The sequence below is a fragment of the Elaeis guineensis genome, chromosome 4, assembly GCF_000442705.2.
Source record: "Elaeis guineensis isolate ETL-2024a chromosome 4, EG11, whole genome shotgun sequence".
NCBI lineage: Eukaryota > Viridiplantae > Streptophyta > Magnoliopsida > Arecales > Arecaceae > Elaeis > Elaeis guineensis.
This window is the reverse complement of record NC_025996.2, coordinates 11,064,779-11,085,152: the sequence shown is the minus strand read 5'-3', so window position 1 is coordinate 11,085,152 and position 20,374 is coordinate 11,064,779. Positions and strand designations below refer to the sequence as shown.

Here is a 20,374-nt window from a genome sequence, read left to right as displayed (position 1 = left end):
GTTTTTTTTTTTTTTTTTGATAAGTAGTTGAAGCATGTTTTTTCTCCAAAAAAAAATAGACATGATTCTCGACGGAACACATGAGAATGGTTCGAAATCTTTACCTTTATGTCTTCTCTGTGTTCGATCATTGTCATCTATCATATGGCAACCAAATGTAACCAAACTTGATAAGAAACAATTTGCAACTCGGATAATTATTTTGTCTGAAATGCATGGGTGCGAACAAAATAACTCCTAGCATTTGCTATTTTCTTATCTCAATCATCTCCGTCTACGTGAGCCGGTAATTGACACAAGAAAAACCAAAAAGCAGGTACTTGATCCACGCAATTCCAACAACTCTTTGGTTGTGATTGTGAGACTAGCTATGCGAAAAAGACATTCATTTTGGAGGACTGAAGCCCCAAGAGGAATCAAGCATGGAGTAGGCTCGTAAAGCCGAACCCAACTCGCAGCAGCTTCCTTCAACCGGTCACGAGCTAGGTGATTGTTCATTACGCCTATATTATGAGTAATTATTTGCAAGTGCTGAGATCGTCAGGATATAAAAAAATTGAGTGAGGAAATCACAATAGTCTAATGATTCTCAGGGTGATAACCTTAAGAAGCATGGAAGAATACTTGACTCCATACCAACCCACAGAGTGATTTACACAAATTAAGGGTCAGGACGAGTTTAAAGAGTCTTTAACTCCATACCTACCCTACACTCAAAATCTGACACTAGCATTATGAAGAGAGCCATTTCTTTATCCATAATAACCACACCACATGCACACTGGATCCCCTGTGACTAATACGATTATTGTGAACAGTAGTGCCCTGAACTGCTTCAAAATATATTGTGAAATAGCATCTCATATTAGGGACACGAGAAAAAGAAATTATTTCAAAATATTCACCTCACAAGAGTGAAAAAATTATAGACATAATATTGTTTTTTTTTTTTTTCTTACAAGAACAGCTTGACCAATCTGATCAATGATCTGCCGAATACCAGGCTGGATGTGTCTTTACATTTTAAAACTCAGAAAATGGAGCATTGCACAGCTTCTCAGGATATACGTACATACATAACCAACCGAAGCCAAGAGATTTGAGAAGTTAATGAGGGTTCTTCAAACCTAACTCCTGAAATTTCACTATTACTAGGCACCAAGTGTCAAAGAGACGGCACTTGAAAGCTTGAACTTAAGAGGTTTTTTGGAGTTTGATGGCTGAAACAAAAACTCAGTATTTGGCTTCACTGAAACCTCATTCCATGCTGAAGCTGAAGCCCCTTCACTTCGATAATCACGGTGTGAATACAAGATCTGGATTCTTGATCTACCTGCATTCATATTGCAATATAACTAAGATGGTAAAAGCAACAATAATACTGGTCTGCTGTTCTCCCTAACCTACCATTCAAATTCGATAACTGTTCTCTATATTAAATTTGTGATTTGATTGGCACATTGACATCAATAATATGAGCTTCATCTAATGAAATGTTCTAGTTAACTCTCAGAAGGTTATCATCTTTACAGATGCCTCAACTTATGTCAAGGACTAAGGTTGTGGTTGGATCATCATTGATACAGTTATTTATGACATACACAAACTTCTCGTTGAATGCCATGAAAGGATTAAGGGTGCTAACAATCTTAGTATAAAAATCACTGGGTGTTGATACTCCTGACTAGGTTCGAATCTCACCTTCACCCAATTCTGGCAAGAGCTTCCTCTTGTCCTCCTCGCAAGAAGAAGAAGAAGAAGAAGAAGAAGAAGAAGAAGCAGGGGCGTGGCAGGGGGAGGGTGGAGAGAGAGGGGGTGTGAGTGGGGAGCGAGTCATGAAGTGATTTTCTCAACATTATGTTTGGTTAATGTGAAAGTAACTACAGAAGTCCGTAAACTTAAAGCAACCTTATCCATTCAATCTAGAAGACAACATATCATAATTTCTAATCCATGGTGATATTAACATGATAACCAATGTAAGAAGCTAAGAGCATTTACCCATAAAAAGTTTTTACTAAATTTAATTTATGCCAATTTGGACTTGTCCCTGAAAGATCAAAATGGTGGCTACCTTTTTGCTTAGACAAATGATAGAAAAATACAGAAAAAGAGAAAAGTCTGCATATACTCTATTGATTTAGAGAAGCTTACGATAGGGTGCTAAGAGAACTGTAAGGAAGGATATACACAAACAATATACTAATATAATTAAGAACATGTATGTTGAGGTATTAAAAAGTGTGTGGGATACAACTGTTTTGCCAGTCAAAATAGGCTTATATCAAGGATTGATGCTAAATTTATATCTTTTTGTATTAATTATGGATGAACTCACATCTAATATTCAAGAAAATGGTGCATGTTATTTGTCAATGATTTAATATTGGTCGATGAAAATAAAACTAGACTAAATAATAATTGGAATCATGAAGTAAAATTTAAGAGGGCAAAGGCTTAAAAATTAGCAGAAAGAAGACAAAGTAATATGAAATACAAATTTAATGAGAATGAAATGAAGATGTAATATCAATTGAGATTGATGGATAAGACACTATAGAGTGACAATTTTGTTATTGCAGATTTATTATACAAAATAATGGAGGGATGGATGAAAATATATGTAATAGAGTTAGAGTTGGTCAGATGAAAAATAGACGTACATCTAGAATATTATATGATAGACGCATTCCTTAAATGCTCAAACAAGAATATTATATAACAACGGTAAGACTTACAATGTTGTATGGCTTAGAGTGATGTAAATGCAAATGTTAAAATAGACGTGTAGTTAAACTAGAAAAATAGATTAAGAAATGAAAATATTAAAGGAGTTGCAAGAGTTGCACAAATTAAGGACAAAGAAATAGAAGATGATCAAGCTAGCATGGACATACGACTCGACTCGACTAAGTCACAATTCCAAACTAGTTAGGGTTGCCTGCACGAATCCTTTTCCTCATTCCACTTGAGATGGTATGGATATGTACAGCAAAAATTTGCAGGGACTCCAATGAGGAAAGATTCTTTAGTTTATGTTGAAGCTTGTAAGAAGAGAAGAGAGACCTAGACTGACATGGATGGAGGTTGTGAAGAATGACATGGAGAAACCTGGAATAACACCCAAGGTGGCCCTAGATAGGAATAGCTGGCAAATGAGGAACAATAAAACCGATCCGAATAGTTAAGTAAAAGCTAGATGATTATGACGTTATGTTACATGCTCACAGAAAGTTTGGTGTGATCCCACATCAAACTCTTTTCAGCTGTGCATTACCATTCAATACACAGATGCAAATTAACATCCTTGAAACATTATAAAAATTTCATTTATGCTTGTGAAGTAACCATTCTTCAAACCTCTGAAAACTTAAGGTGTTAAAGATGTGGCAAAAAGAATCAGATATCATCATCAATTCTGATCAATGGAATGCATACTACTATTCAATATAGGGATGGAAATTAACATTATTGAAACATAATAAAAATTTTGTTTACCTAGTCTTCTGCTTGTAAAATAACCATTCTTTATAAGATTTTAAATCCCGTGGGATGGGGCTGTCCCGATTTTCTCATGGAACAGGACATGCCGCTATCGCACCCCATCTTGACACTTGAGATGAAGATATTCTAAGACGTCCCGATCGGAATACTGCAATGCTAGCGGGATGGGCCGTCCTGACACATGGAATGGTACCCTATCCCGATATCCCACGGAACGTCCCGCTGTGATCTAAATCCTTAATTCTTCTAACCTTTGAAAACTTAAGGTGTTAAAGGAAAGGCTAAAAGTATCAGATATCATCACCATTCTGGTCAAAGGCTGCGTGCTATACATGCCTTGTAAACTTGTGCCAAAGCTAGATGCACTGAAAGTAGGGGTTGCTGAAAGTTGTACAACCTAGTCACAATTTCATTTAACTAGTATTCTACTCGTGAAAATAGCATTCCTTGAACCGATGAGAACTCTAAGGTGTCAAAAGACGAGACTTAAAGTTTACAATATTATTGTCATTCATGTCAAAGGCTGCATGGTATATGTACCTTACAACATCTTGCCAAGGCTAAACATGCACTAAGAGAAAGGATTAAACAATATTGCAGAAATACGCATCACAAAAAGACTATGATGTGCTAGGATTCTGATATTATTCTCAATTCTCCAACATGTTTTATAACTAACAGAATTAAAATACTACCTTACACAACATTAAAGACATTGTTGGTGCTGCTTAAAATGCACTAAGTACTATCAATTTAGCCTGACACACAAACTGACACAAAATATTATTTACTGTAATAGAAAGCAATGATGCTTTGGAGATAGAAAATAATACATGACAATCAATTAAATGATATATTTGATATAGGTGTTAAGTAACCAATTGACTCCAAAAGCTTGAGCTGATAGGGAAAGGGTCAACAATGCATCATGCTTGACATACCCTCACGTGCGACCCAGACAATGCATGTGGAGGGAGATCAATGACAGAAATGAGTTAAGACAATAACAAGGATAATTAAATAAATAATTAGCATGTAAAGGATTTGAATTTACAACGTCCAGCAAATCTGAGCTTTGATAGCATATTTAGGAACTAATTGACCCAAAAAGCTTAAACTGAAAAGGAAAGGATCAACAATATATACCAAGATTAACACTAGGCCCATGACAATAGCCTTGTCCTGTTCTGGATAAACCAAAGCTCCCTGAGTTACATAGGCCCAAGCAAGTTAAACATTAAATGTTAACCAACTTCTAAAGCCAGCCTAGCAACAACAGTAGGGCCTGGAGATTGCTTTCTTTAGAATTCAAGTGACAAAGTGACCGAAAAGCTTAAACTGAAAAGGAAAGGATCAACAATATATATCAGGATTAACACTAGGCCCATGAGAATAGCCTTGTTCTGTTCTGGATAAACCAAAGCTCCATGAGTTACATAGGCCCAAGCAAGTTAAACATTAAATGTTAACCAACTTCTAAAGCCAGCCTAGCAACAACTGCAGGGCCTCGATGTTGCTTTCTTTAGAATTCAAGTAACAAATTGAAGTGTTTAATGCAAAGTTGTCATTATATAGATCCAAAGTTACTGTCCAAAAAAAACCCATATTATCTAACTTTTTTGTACTTTTCGAAAATTAAATCATGTTTGTCTCTAAAATCAAATTGCACTAAGAAATTGAAGAAAGAATGTCATGAGAGGTGCAATAGGTTCAGGTTCTCCAGGCATTCTAGGAGTATCCAAAGGACAACCTATCTTGAAAGGCCATTGAATGATTTAGGTAAAAAGAGAGATGTTAACAGTGACAACCCACAATTGCAATAATTTTTGAGTACATTTCTACCATTATTTCGTCATGGTTTTCTAATAGTTGTGTAATACTATATATGCATGTGGTTTGCCGTCCCATGTATCTGATGATGAGTCAAAACCAACATCCCATGGATACAGATGATTCTTATGGTTGACAGTTTCAAAAGTTTATGACTAGTATATGCTTAATGGATATGCATAGCCTAAACCTGCTGTATTTGTTGCTATCATGTAATAAGGGTTGCTGTACCTAAGTAGATGGCAGTGCTCTATGTCAGCTACAGAACTACTGATATTATGAAATTCCCACAATACTGATGAGTGCACGGATTAGGTGTTTTAAATGAGAAACATATTCATACCTCCAACTATGAATTTAAAGCTTATCTGTATTGATAACTTGTAATAATAGTTTCATATCACTACCACATGTTGAAAATCAATTAGTAAAGATTGTGAAAATAATTAATCACACTGGATTTCTCTGGATTGGTTTAAGATTAACTTTACATTTAACACATATACATTATATCAAGTAGTTAATATTGGTCTGAGTTAAAAGGAAATTGAACAAAAAATTGTATCTTTTGACCAACATACGAACATGCTTGTGGGAATGCACTTGAAGTGACATAAGTACAACATGGTATGTGCATATTGCTGGGCCCTGGTTGGCATGGGGAAGGTACACGATGATTTATTTATTTATTTTTTCATAATAGCTAGAAATGCCGCCAACTTGTAGTGCAAATTTAATGACTTATTCTTACCGCTTTTTTTTGGGGAATTTTATGTATGTCCGATTTTTGACACGAGTTTAGATTATGCCTCCTAACTGGCTGATAATCTAGTTCTTTATATATATACAATGGCCAGCAAGATGGTTGAGAAATTACCAAACCCTAACATAGTTGGCTTTTGGATGATGAATTGACTAACTTTTGATCTCTTCAAATTTCTCAAAGCTTGCATGTCATCTTGATTTCCTTTGAATTCAAGGAACTCACCGAGAATGTTTCTGCCACCTTTAAGTCTTAAGCTGCACAATACATGGAATACAATCTAATTAATTTTTTTCCTCCATACATAGCATTGACAAATAGAAATAAGCAGATGTATATAATGTTAAGCTACATGCCAACAGGATGAGAAATGGAACTAAGATGAGACATTTAAAATTTCCAAATGCTCAAAACAAATGACGACATCAGATACAAATGCAGCTGCAGTAGCACACTGAACACATGCATGGATTATCTTTCCATACAAATATATATAGTAAACTATAATAAATGAACGATAAATTAGGTAATTGATGACCAGCCATCCATTTGGAAAGTACAACAAATAAGATATTTTGATGCTTGCCATTCCTGAAAAACATATTGATCTCTAATATAATGTCAGGTCCCACTGTGACGCTTCCATGATTAACATTTTTTTGCTGAGGAAATGACGTAAATTTATTTGATTAATCAGAAGACAAGGACCTCTAGAACCCCAAAAAAAAAGCCGAACAATCTCTGATCGCTAAATACATTGATGACTTGTGGGGATTTTGTTGTCAGATGCAATTATATTATAAAATAAGATTTAATCAGATTAGGAGTCAAGCAAGAGATCCTAAATGTCTTGTTGTTTGCAAGCAGTTCTAAAATAAGTTTCATAGTTATGATTTCTCTTTGGTCTCAAAATTTGCTGAGCAAGAAAGAAATGAAGCTTACATATATTAAAGCCTGAAATTTTATGAGATAAGGTGAGATATCTGCGAATGTTTGAGAAGCATAAGCTACAAATAACCATAGGATTATCAAAACCTCTAAGAAATTTTAGCAGAAGATTCCTATTTAGGTTACAAATTGCCGTTTACCAAAACTGACTTCTTTATCTAGATGAAAGAAGCACAGGAGACTGTCTTTCTGAGTACCATGATGCTGGTGATCTAAAAAGGGAAAAAATCTACTATAATTGATCTTTAGTTATAAACATTTTGTCACATGTTAACTCATTTTAGTATTAGCATAGATGGAAAAATTCCTACAACAAGCTCATTGCATTTTCAGTTAGAGGCATGTAGCTTTGGACATATTGTGGCTGTGGGTTCAAGTTTTTGAAAACTCATCTCAATAAGTCTTGCAATACATATTTCTAGGGATTCTACCATTGCAGTTCACCATGTTCTTGTGAGTGAAATAATAAATAACCAATTTACTTCATAGTACTAATCTAAACTTCGAATTACCTATATATCTACTACAATGTGGAGTAATACCTTTACTTGTTTAAGTCTTTCTTCTTTGTCAAGAAAAGAACAATCCAGCCGTTACTAAGATTCAATCCAACCCATTTTCTTCAGAAGAAGGGTACCTAATTGCTGGACCACCGAGCTAGCAACAACAATACACGGGTATGAAGCAATTTTAAGTAAACCACTGTTGTTTCCATGTGAAGCATGTCTGAATTGATCCTGTATCTTTTATTGATTTAGTTAATCATTTTTTTCTGGATATCTTATGCTTGCAGTTTCCACTCCCTAAACACCTCATCTTTGACAATGATCAGATTGGTGGACCTTTCTGTCTCAGCAGTTTAAGTTGATATTCCAATCTGCACACTCTCAGAAATTCCTAACATTCATAAATTAACATAAATACTACAGGCACGCTTTTTTATGCACTGGCATGCTAGCATGGGAGCAGAAGCAGTCTTCAAAGCGAGGCAGGTCCCAAACTTTGAACATTTCTTCTAATCGCATGTCCTATAAGCACATTAAGGAACTGTGCATGGGTAGGATATGTCTCATGACGAATAGATGCAGTCAGAGGTATTGAAGAACTAATAGCATATTGACACACTGACATAAATTCTAAAGCTGAAATGTGAAATATAACTATTAAATAGAACAATTAAAGCAAATAATTAGCTAGATTGCATCAATCCAAGAGACAAGCAGAATAATCATCACGATACCCAGCAAAATGCATCTCCAAGCTCCTTTTACAACATTAACAGAAACAGGAAATGGATCGGGCATGTGGTTAGAAATGTACCAATCCCACATTGGTGATGTACCGAGAATAAAACTAAGTTTCTGATATGACCCATCCTGCATGACACTCTTGCTTCCATGAAAAGCATCTTTAATCCAACTGGAAACTCCACCTTTCCATTCTGGCTTGAGCTCTCTTAATTTCTCAAAAGAAATAACCTCTGGTTGAAAAGCAATAGAATAGGCAAGCCTACAAAATTACACAACTCGAAGCATGAGCTTGAGTAAAATAAAGGATAATATATAACACAAACTATTAACTTATAATTAACTTAATAATGGAGAAAATGTATAGCCAAGTAAATTTATTTAATTTTTAGTCCTATTTCTCTCAGACCCGTTCTTTGATGGGTAAATATCATAGAAAAGTTGGTCAACTTTCCTATTGACCTATGAAATGGAAAAAAAAAATCTTATTTACCTAAAGGATGGCTAAATAATTTTTCCATCAGCCAGTAAAGTAGACTTTTATTTTTATTCTTAAGATGCCCCATCTTCATTTCCAATGCCTCTATCATTCAATGCCCAATAACTTAATCATCCACTTTCTCCAAACCTAAAAAGCATAAAGGATATTATAGAAAATATGAATAAATTTTAGTAACTTATCTAGAAAAGTAGGAATGTGAACGAACATGGGTGATAGATTTCGAAACTACTTTCCCATGTGCAAAAGAATATGGATAAATTATTTTTCTGTCTAAATGTTGCCTGAGAAATATTTATCAAGAAAAATATAAATTCTCAGATGAATGTTTTACCACAAAAGAATGGTCACTAAGCATACAACCATACTATATTGAGAAGCCAAGCAGCTTGGTCACCAAGCACATATACATTTCAAGAGTTCAACTGCACTCCACACCCCCTCCCCTAACCTAGAAAAAGCTAAGATCTAAAAGATCCAATTACTAAAAAATTTACAACTGTGTACATCAAGTCATATTCATATCGTAAGCATTCAATATCACACCAAGCCTAGCAAGGTTTTTAAACATTTTACCTACATCTCATGGTTCCCCTAAAAGACACAAAACTGGTCGAACCTTGCAATCTAAAATGACAGTCAAAGTTACCAGATAGGAACTTGCAAGACAAAAACTCAAAACTACATTTGGAATGAAAAAAGGTGCCTGAACAATCAAAGTGCAGAGAAAGGGGAACCTTTCAGATATATGCAATAATACACTTCTGTAATATTTGTGAAAGTTATGGGGGGAATGCTCAAATACAGTTGTTAATGGTCACTTTGGCCTGATAAATTGAGAACATGTAGCCAATGAAAGCTCGTTAGTATGGAAAAGTATGTCCTGCAGGTATGCCCATAAAACCATAGGTTGTTACACTACTTTTGAATATTTGGACATAATATAACCTAAAAATATGTTTTTTCACGAAGTATATCATGTAAAAAATTCCAGCTCTACTCAGATAGCAGAACCATTCCAAAATATATATACATTTGGACACGTGAGACCAGAATACGATTCCATAATAATGGTAGTGTTGATTCATGTTCATACACACCTGCAATTTGGATTTGGAAGTACTATTCTGCCAATTATGTGCCCCTCGGGCAAAGGTGCCCCCCTTTGTTCCAAGTACGATTGAAGAATTCCAACTTGTCTGCTGATTTCAAGCATCTGAAGTAGAGAGTTACTTTAGAGTGAGCTCAACAGGAGCGAACAAGAAAGCTTAATCAAAGAACTGCTATTTGTATTCTAATTTCCAACACCTGAAAGACTTACAAACATGTAAAATTGACCATGACCATATGAAGCATGCAACATTCTTACCATTTCAATAATTTTGTTTCATATGATCGAACAAGCGGAAACTAAAACATTACATTATTTAGGGAGTCATATATAGCTTGGAAAAGCATCAGGAAAAAAAACAAGTATGTTACAAACATTTTGATTCTTCTTCAATTCTTAGTGTTAAAAGAAGCTAAGAAATGGCAAATATTGCTTTTCAAGGTTTGAAGTTTATCAGTTTTAGATTGAAACAAATATAACATGTTCATTCCATTGATTAAAAGGCCTGAAAATTTCAGAAAGGCTATTTTGTTTATCTGGTGATTTTTTTTATAAATTTAGTGAGTTACACGGCAATTTTTTTAAGCACATAATACAAGGATGAAAAAAATAAATGGAAATAATTGCTGTATTGCTGATTATACAAAGGTTGTTCAATTAAGTATGGTTGCAATAAAGCTTGATCTAGATGGATTTCAAAAGCAATTGAAATTTAGTCAACCAGAGATTTTACAGTAGGTGCACCATCCTAGATACATGTCATTTATCTGATAAGAGTCAAAATGGTAAAGCTAAAGATGCCATTTAATCTAGATGATTGATTACAGGTTGGTAGCCCTTCATAGTAAGAATCTCAAACTATGAAATAGTTCCTTATAATTATGATAAGAGAAAAAAGATAGAAAAGCATCTGAGACAATAGTGGCACTTTCAACAAATATCTAAGAAGAAATTAGTAAGGATAGAACTTAGTTTTATATAAAAGGTTAGAAAAAAAGGGAGAGGATGAGTTTAGATAATATAGATGGAAGCAGGGGTGGCAATTGGGTCGGATCGATATAAGTCGGATCAGAAAACTGTCAATCCAAATCCGACCTGTTTATTAACAGGTCAAAAATTCAGATCTAAATCCGATCTGCTTATTAAACAGGTAACCAAATCTGACCCGCTTAATCCATTTATTAAACAGGTCAAATTAGATTAAATTGCTTAAATGGGTTAAACAGGTCGGGTTAAATGAGTCAGAAATAGGTTAAGCAGGTTTTAAACAATTTAAAATATGTTTTAAATGGCTTAAACAGGTTATCTAACTCAATCTGACCTAAATATTAAATAGTTTAAATAGATCAAATATCTAAAACCCAAATCCAATCTAATATTAAATGGGTTAAATAAGCTGATTTATTTATGACCCAAACCCATTTAGCCTAAAGCCAAACCTATTTATGGCGGGTGGAATATGGATCAAATTGGTGAGCTAGGTCATATTTTTCCAGCCCTAGATGGAAGTTGTACAGAAGGAGTTGTGAGTAGTTCTTGCAGATGGAGAATGATGCATTTTAATGATCGAACCGCAAAGAAGTATCACGTAGTGGATTCTAATTTCGATTTTGATTTCGATTTCGGCCATGAACCAAACACCTCTGAAATCTTCACCTCGTCACGTGATACTTGAAGTATCCATTCCAATTTCCATTAAAGTTTGGTGCATAAATTTTGTAAAATCTAACAGAATTAGTTACAAGAATCAAAGAACTATAACAGATGAGGTAAGAAATTCAAGAACACGTAGCACGTACAGGATCCGGATGGATTTCCGGCTTCTGTTTCTTGTTACCGGTACAAACCCAGCTCCCATCCTTCCCAACCTCCACAAACCCAAAAAAGTTCCTCACTGCCACCACCATCACTTCCCTGCAACCATAAAATCAGTCCCTTTCCTCTCTCCACCAAAGAATTTAATAGTTATAAATTGCAATAAAGAGCAAGGACTAACCTTTTGGTGACAAGAACTACATCAATGTGCTGCCGGGAGCCGGTGTCAGGATCGGGAATTCGAAGCCCAACGACTGTCTTCCCACCATAAAGCTTCTCCAACCTGGGTGAAATAAAAGATCAAACGAATTATTCGGCTATGTTAGGGTTAGGATTTCGAAAAGTAGCGAGAGCGATGGGGATTTGGGGACCTTTTGGCGACGGCGAAGCTCGCGTCCGAATCGGAGCTATCGACGTCCGGGACGGCATCGTCGTCGAAGAGGACTCGCCGGAGAAGCTTGTAGACGACCATACCGCAGATGATCTGCACCCACATGGCGATCGCCGATTGTCTCTGCAGATTTTTTTTTTTTTTTGATTCCGGTTCGATCGTTCAACGATGCCGGGAGTGGGAAGTGAATTTCGGAGACGAGCAACCAAATATATTCTTTCGGTCGCGAGAAAATGTTGAAACAAGTGAGGTCACTTCTCACCAAGCGAGGAAGATGTGCTGCTGAAGACTTGGAAGGGAAGAAAGCGAGGAGAGAGTACTTGGGCCTTGCCCAAGAAGGTATGACAAGGGTTGGGTCCTGGGCACCGAAGGCCGGGCCTGGGCATAGTAAAAGCAAAAGCGTAACAAAGTCGCCCCAAGCCCGACTAAAGTGAGTATAGTTTAGACCCGGGGCCTGGCCCATGATCAGCTCTAACGGGCCATAGATAGTTTGGACATTGTACCCTCAGCGCCACAGAAAAAACCGGTTAAAGACTTGAGATACAAGAGTGGAACAAGTATTTTTCTTTTCTATTTTGATTTATATTTGAATTTAATAATTATATTTGAATGATTATCAGGATGAGATTGGTGATGGGATTTCGAGGCTGAAGTGGTGGTATAGTTTGTAATGTTGGGTTGGGTTGATGGATTCCTCCGGAGGGAGGTGGTGGTCGTCGTCGTTACTTTTCGCCTGACGGCATCGAATGTGGTCTTTAAAAATGTTAATTTTTTGAAGTTAGAAATTCAGCAAGAATATTTTGTTTTTGGAAAGATTTTAAGAGAGAATTTTTAATAGAATTTTAGTTAGATAGATTTTTTATTTTTATTTTTTATTTTTTTATTTTTATTTTTATTATTTTATTATTTTTGGCTGAAGGCATGAGAAGGAAAACATTCTATTTGCTTTAACCTGATTAATTTATTCTGTCAAGGAGATCAACTTATTATAAAATGTATTTAAGATGCACATGATGATATAATTTCAATTACTAGAAGACCAAAATCAAGTCGAACTACGTTTCAATTAAGAGCCTATATAATCAAGCACCTAAATTTGGACCTTATACAAGCTTTCCTGATTTCATAAAACCCTTCTGTTCTACCTTCAGTTGGGCATTAATCCACTGTCTGAAACACCGGCAGTGCCAAGCTTATAATTTTTTTGGCTGGCACAATGGGTCCCAGAAGTACACTACTTGGGTGCAATGAACAGAACAATGATGCTTGTTTCTTGGAGATGAGTCATAATTTGCTGCTACAAATTGTGTGACACGTCAGCCATTTGGATGTGAGATTTAGCAAAGAATTTCTGAGACCATAAGACCATAATCCATTCGAAAAGCATAAAAGAAACAAATTTGCTACTAAGATTGCGTTCCCCCCCCCCCCCATCCCCTTGCTCCCACTAGGATCCTAATATTCATGAAAAAGAAGAGAAAATAAAGTGTATATTTGATCTTTAAGGTTTGCACATTGAAGGGGTAGAAGGTATTTTTGGGCAAGCCATATTTCCGTTAGAGATTAGAGGAAATCTGTGGGCTGTGGATGGAAGCAGGCCTGCAGTGCCCAAGGGGCCGAGAAGCTTACGCTGCTGAATGTTTTTGGGCCACATTGGTCCCATTTTTTATACATATATGGCAGCAACAACAAGAACTCTCCTTGTATGATTTTGTTTCCCCGGTAAGGAGGAGGCGGGAGGTAAATGGAACACAGGTCTATGGATTGTTACAACTGCCAAGAGACTTGGGCAGCAAGCAACCTAAACTAATGGTTAATGTGAGGCAAGTGTGACGGACCTATCTTATTCTTCGATCAACTCATATTAGATTATTCTGGAGAGTTCATACGCCTGGTTCATATTGCAGTATAAAACAAAAAGTTAAAGTTGAGCCAAATAATATTTTTAAATATTTGACAATTGGTATACCTTTATAAATGTGGAATATGTCTTTCAAAAAAATTTTTTTTGACATCATTATTCATAATTCATTCATGTACCTCAGAGCTTAGAAAAGCAATTATTGAATATCTTTTAGAAATGAGTTATAATTAAATTAAACATAAGAACAGTCATATAAATCTGTACGAAGTCATGTAGTAGAGAATGAATAGATAGAACTAAGAATTGAGTTGTCTAAATTATTTTTCCTTTGAAATTGGTGATGAATTTCACCGGATATCTCCTATTTTCTTCTTTCCTTTATCCTTTTTTTTTTTTTGCTTGATCCCTATTATTTCTGGTATTGTAATATAGTTTATCGATCATTCTCCACACATGCACTTGCTTCTTCTCCAAAATAAATAAATAAAATAAATTATCTTTAAATTAAGGTCTCTTTTGGCAACAAATATAACGATCCACCGGGCATAGCTTAGGTAGTTAGCATGTTACTTTTTTCCAAAGGTTTTGAGTCTCGTCAAGGTGCTTTGTGATATGCATTTTGGACCTAATGAGCATGACGTAGAGGCTCATAACTTATGAGTAATTTGCATTGAGGATGTGCTTGGTGGTTGCAAAGCCTATGAATTGGTGATCCATTTTATATTCAACCCACAACCAGAACTTCTATTTAGGTGATGTTTGGACCCCTACAGGTGGAGCACCCTCAACTCAAGTTGCACGGCTCCGGCACCCGTATTAGGTTGGTTCTATGGGTGTGAGTGGAGCTACAAGGAGGAGAGCCAGGGTAGGAGAGAGCCATGGTAGTAGTCAGGAGGGGGCTAAAAGAGGAGATAGGGGAGGAGAAGTGGGATTAGTGACGATGCAAAGCCCTCCTAACCTCTCTATGTCTCTACTTGTCTGAACGAATCATAACCCTTTTTTTTTTTTTCTTTTAGCTAAACTGATAATTTATATCCATCTAGCATAGGTATATCCAATAAAATCAAAAAATAAAATATCACAAAATTCAAAAAAAATGAATATAATATCCATCCATAGATTGCGACCAGAATGCTTCACGACAAATGCAAAACAAATCTTCTCCCAAGTCCGTTGAAGCTCATTTTGGTTCTTCTCCTACAAAAATTTGTTTCTTTTTGGTAAAGGTCCTACAAAAGTTTGTTCATGCGCATGGGTTGCATCAACAAGTTGAGTGTGCTCCACCTAAGCCAATTTAGGGATGTGATTGAGAACATGCTGCTTCGAGCTCAGAAGATTCCCTTGCCTCGACCCTTCCTTCCGTTCTACGTTATGGATGATCACATCACCCACATCACCATCTCCCATGTGGCATTCACATGCAGTGACATAGCATTTTGTCCACGCAGAAGATTCCCTTTTCTAATGTTGGTCTCTGTAAGTTAAGATTCATAAACAGATCAAAAGCCGCATGATGCACTATCCGGACCTGTCAACCATTTCACTAGGTTTTACATTTGAGTGCAGATCCTCTGCTGTGCATGAAATACACTGTACCATCCGATGCATCGTACACACCATCCATCACATGATGAACGACTGTGCGTAGGTGCAAGGGGCATGTGTCGCACAGATCGTTGCGCACGTGGCAGTATGCACCATGCAGCTGCGCATAGGGGCATGAGGTATGTGTCGCACGGGCCACTACGTGCACAGCAGTGTGCACTGTGTACCGCATGATGTGGTACACAGCAAAGAATTCTAGTACTTTATATTTTTATATCATTTATTGTGAATCTGTACCTGATCTCGACCGTAACATCCTTAGTTTCAGCCAATCTATGAGAGATGGATATCTGTCATATTACGGATATCCGATAGATACGAAGGTTGTCGGACAACCCATTGAGTTAGCAGCAATTCCTGATTCCTCGGTCTGTGCTCAATTTATCTTAGCTTTGGACGATCTATTTTAACTCATCCTCGGCCAATCTATTCCGAATATTTGAAAAGTTATTAAGAATCTGAGACGGACACGACTTCAATTTTTTCTTTATAATCAAAGAGACTTCCGGATCTTCAAAATAAATTTTTAATTTTTAATTTATTTTTATTTATTATTTTTTATCTCCCGACTTAGATGGAGAGTCTTTACCGTAGAATATCTCGATGGAGATTTTTTTGTAAATATTCAAGTAGAACTCCAGTAGTCTTATCTCGGCCATCCTCATCTCGGTGGCCGATTTTAGACGCAGAGATCAAGAGCAATTAAAATAGGATCGGCTGAGCTGCATGGGTCACCGGACACCTTAGCTTCACCAACACACAGATGGCAAGTGTTTCCTTTGCACTCTTTATTTGCTTACGAAACACATTAAAATTGACAACATCGAAGGCCATAAACCCCGGAGAACAACCAAAGTTGCCGAATGTGATGTCAACAACTGACCGAAAATACGAGATATAATACACCAAGCAATGCAACATGCATAAGATATTCCATGCACATAGCACCAACCATACTCCTTTCAGCTATTCTTTATTCAGTAACTCAGCCTGGAAGTCGTCGTAAATTATGCAGTGGTTGCAGATTTTCTTTACGAGAAAAAAAAATGGAGGGAAGTCCTACCCGGAGTAAGGTCCCAAATCTAATTGTCCAAAGGCCTGGTGATACGCCACGTGGGAGTGGAGCTCTAGGGACTGGTGGTAGGTGTGACCACTGAAGCATTTCCCGGTTCAGCAGTAGGCCAATTCCATTAGATATGCAGCATGGGCTGCATATAAATCAGACAACAAAGTTCTTATCTTTTTCTTCCATCACCAAGTGATCTGGTAAAGCGCATGCTGATTCATTTCCACAACTCGATGGTTACGGGCTCAGAAAACGAATACAAGACTGCGTATAATGTGCGGCCTTGGAAGCGGGGCGATGTGCTGTTCCTAATGGACTAACATTCACTTACCCTAGCTTTTTGATGGCAGACGACCCAACATCGCATCGACACGAACGGTATGGTGTAAATTTAGCTGTTATTTAGGTTGATGTTTCTAGGAGCAGCTCAGCTATCTCGTTTCCCATGGAATAAAACTTATGAGTCTCCATTTAAATATATATATATATGGCAACACCCGTCAATTTTTTTAAATTTATTCTTACATCTTAAAATATTTAATTTTTTTTAATTAAATTTTAAAATTTAAATTTTTGTTACAATATGACCTAATCGCCATCTCTATTTATCACGTGAGATGAGATTAGTATAAAATTTCATCAATACTTTTATTAATTAGATTAGAAAAATTTTATTTTGATGGAGATGAAAATCCGAGGACACATCAATAATGTAATTACGACATTAGAGCTTAGTTGGCCAATAGAACCATATTACAACCAATTCATGATTTTTGGAAGGATAAGTCATAAAAAATAAAAAACATATTTATATAATTAATAATATTTTTATTTTATTTTATTTTTTTTTGAATCTTAGCCCACTGGCTCTCGGTTAGGTAAAGTCCCCCTCAGTCCACGTCATTTTTGGAAGTAAAGGGATTGTGGAGATCTGACACATCATACGGTGGAGATGAATCGCCTCTGAATTCTGAAAAGCACGCAGTTGATATGCATCTCTCGATGCAAAAGTAAAGCAACAACCAGTTAAAGGGCAGACTCAGGAGGAACATGTGAAACAAGCCTTCGAGGACACACTGCATGAAAGATAAAAATACGACACAAAGTCTTCAGCCTTGTAATAATTGCACATGCAACCCATCTCTGACGATGATCCCCTAACATGCTAAGAGTCTGACAACACAACTAACCAACGCCCCCAACCAAACGATGGGCCACAGCCTCGGAAAAGCAAAGGACCCACTGATCCAAATACCCACAAGAGGAACCTAAGAGAAGAACTAGGAAATTTCCACCGGGCGAAGCACCGGACCCCACGACGCACAAGGACAAATAAAAGCGACGAGCGATCTGAGAGACATTCCATGTGGGATCTCGTTCCGTCCACCTCGCACTCGGGCCTCTTTCCGAGCAGTTTCCCACCAACCCCACGAAGACAGCCGAACCCTTTGCCCTTTAGAAGCCAAAAAGTACTAAATTATGTCGCTTTACTCGTTACTTCTTACATACGCCGGGAACGGGCATCCCACTTTAATAAAACTTTCTCGTGAATAGGTATGGAACTACCAGCAAAGACTGTATAGATTATTAAAAAATTAAGACAAAATCGATATGAATATTATTTACCCAAATTTATTTTCATACCTGAAACAATCTAAACATAAATTTAAAAATTTAATTAATATTTATATTTATATTCATAAAAAAATAAATATAAATAGCTATCCAATTCGTATCCAAATATTCAAATTTATATATAATTCTATATAATTTTATATAATATTTATTAATTTTTTAAAAAATATATAATTATATAAATATATTATTAATTTAATTTATTATTTATTTAATACTATTTTTGATTGTATAATCATAAATTTAATTATTTAAGTTATATTCGTCATTATATTCATACTTTTATATCCGAATTGTATTCATATTCATTTAAAATAAATAAAATATAAATTTTTATATCTCAATAATATTTTTATTCATATTTATATAAAATAAATATAAATATAAATATGTTAATATCAGATAATTCCAATCCTATTAGAAACCGATAGAACTGAAAATTCGTCACCCCCAACCATTATTCTCGGTTGGCAAAAGTAGTAGCTGTTATTGATTCAAAGGTTCAAACAAATTGGTCCCGCTAGGGTTATACAACGCATCTTTCTGTTATAAGCTTTAATGAAAGGAAAAGTGGGCGAGATCTATTTTGGATTGAGAAATCGATTTGCCAGTTATATTAACTTATAGTCCAGAATGAAATTTCATATTCGTGACAATGAGCTAGTACTAATTGGGGGTAGCAGCGGATCAAATAGACGAGCATAAATATGGATAAAGTCAAGAAAATAATCTTTCTAAAGAACAATCAAGAATAGAAGTATCTTTGGATTCTAGTTGTATGATGAGCCATATGAGATGCTACCAAGCCAGCAAGATTGTTCTACTCTCTAAAATATATAAGATGCACAAACATAAGACATCCGTCAAATATCCAGAAGTAGAGGATGAACTTCTGCATTTTGATCGATGCATTATTTGAATTCTCACATTTTGTCTTATTATCTTTTGGCTACTAGCAATTGGATTAGACTCCAAAAGATTATAGACTTTCTAATAGCAGAATCCAAACCAGATCTGGTTTTCTTGATTGGACTAAATCAAACCAAATTAATTAGAAAGATAAAGAAAGAAGTTTAAATAAAATCTTTTATCATATGTGATACTGGAAGAATGGGATTGGCTAGATGGTAAGAGGAGGGAGCGACCGGAGAAGTTATAAGGTGGTGGGTTTCCTGTCTAGGGGCGGAAGAAAGAAGAAACACGCGCACGGGAGACTTAGGGAAGCCAAACATTTAGTTTTTTATTTTTTTTCCATGTAAATGGCTGTCCTCACAGTTATGACTAATCTACACGATCGATTATTTTTTTGATTTTTTTAATATTCATTCCAACAAATTGACAAGTTGATTTTTTTTAAGTTATTTGTCTCTAATTTCTTTTACGACTCATATATATATATATATATGATTTTCTATTTCTTAGATTTCTTTTTTTAAAAAAATCAACATCATTTCCCGCGCTTGTAACCTTCTATAGGGTAGAGCAACCTGGAGCGAATTTTTTAGGCATTTTACTTGCATGGTAATGGTCCCAGGAAGGACTGGAATGGTAAGCGGTGACCGATGAGTAGTCAAGAAGGGGAAAGATACACCGACCAGTCTACCATTCGATGCCTTCATAGGCCTCGGCCGGTAGTGGGAAGTAGGAAGATTCCGGAGAATTTTTAAGTACAAATATATACGTAGTAAATGGCCCATAATGCCCCTACCTAGGTCCCACGCCCACAACACCACAACCACAAGCCCAATACGTGAAGGAGATTGGGACGGTTCTTATCCTCAAAAAAAAGGGAGTGGGGCACAGAGAGAGTGGGCAATTAGCCAGCCATATTATAGAGTCATACAGAAGTGGTATTCTGGTCACCCAGGAAGGAGTAGGGAAGAATAATAAGTTCTAGGAAAAGCAGTTTGATTGAGTACAAGATGTCAGAAAGCCTCACATGACCGACGCTCGCATAAAAAGAAACGAGCTCATGAATCAACGAGATAGGGAGGGAAAAGAGAGCACATGAAAATGTGATGAGAGACACGGTTTTCAACTTCCAAAATATTAGGACTCCTTTTAAGTGATTCACCTGGTGGCTCTTCCCTCCCTTT

At 36.2% G+C, this 20,374-nt stretch overlaps 1 protein-coding gene across 1 annotated transcript; it reads right to left on the bottom strand.

Moving 5' to 3' along the window:
• Positions 1 to 843: 843 nt before the first annotated feature.
• On the bottom strand, positions 844 to 12,363 carry LOC105043930 (uncharacterized). Its single transcript, XM_010921659.4, has 7 exons — positions 12,089 to 12,363; positions 11,899 to 12,000; positions 11,702 to 11,816; positions 9,892 to 10,007; positions 8,366 to 8,554; positions 6,212 to 6,354; positions 844 to 1,333 (listed from the first exon to the last, which is right to left on the bottom strand). Exons 1-7 carry the CDS (start codon positions 12,211 to 12,213, stop codon positions 1,152 to 1,154), a joined length of 972 nt encoding a protein of 323 aa, XP_010919961.1. The 5' UTR covers positions 12,214 to 12,363; the 3' UTR covers positions 844 to 1,151.
• Between the last annotated feature and the right edge of the window lie 8,011 nt (positions 12,364 to 20,374).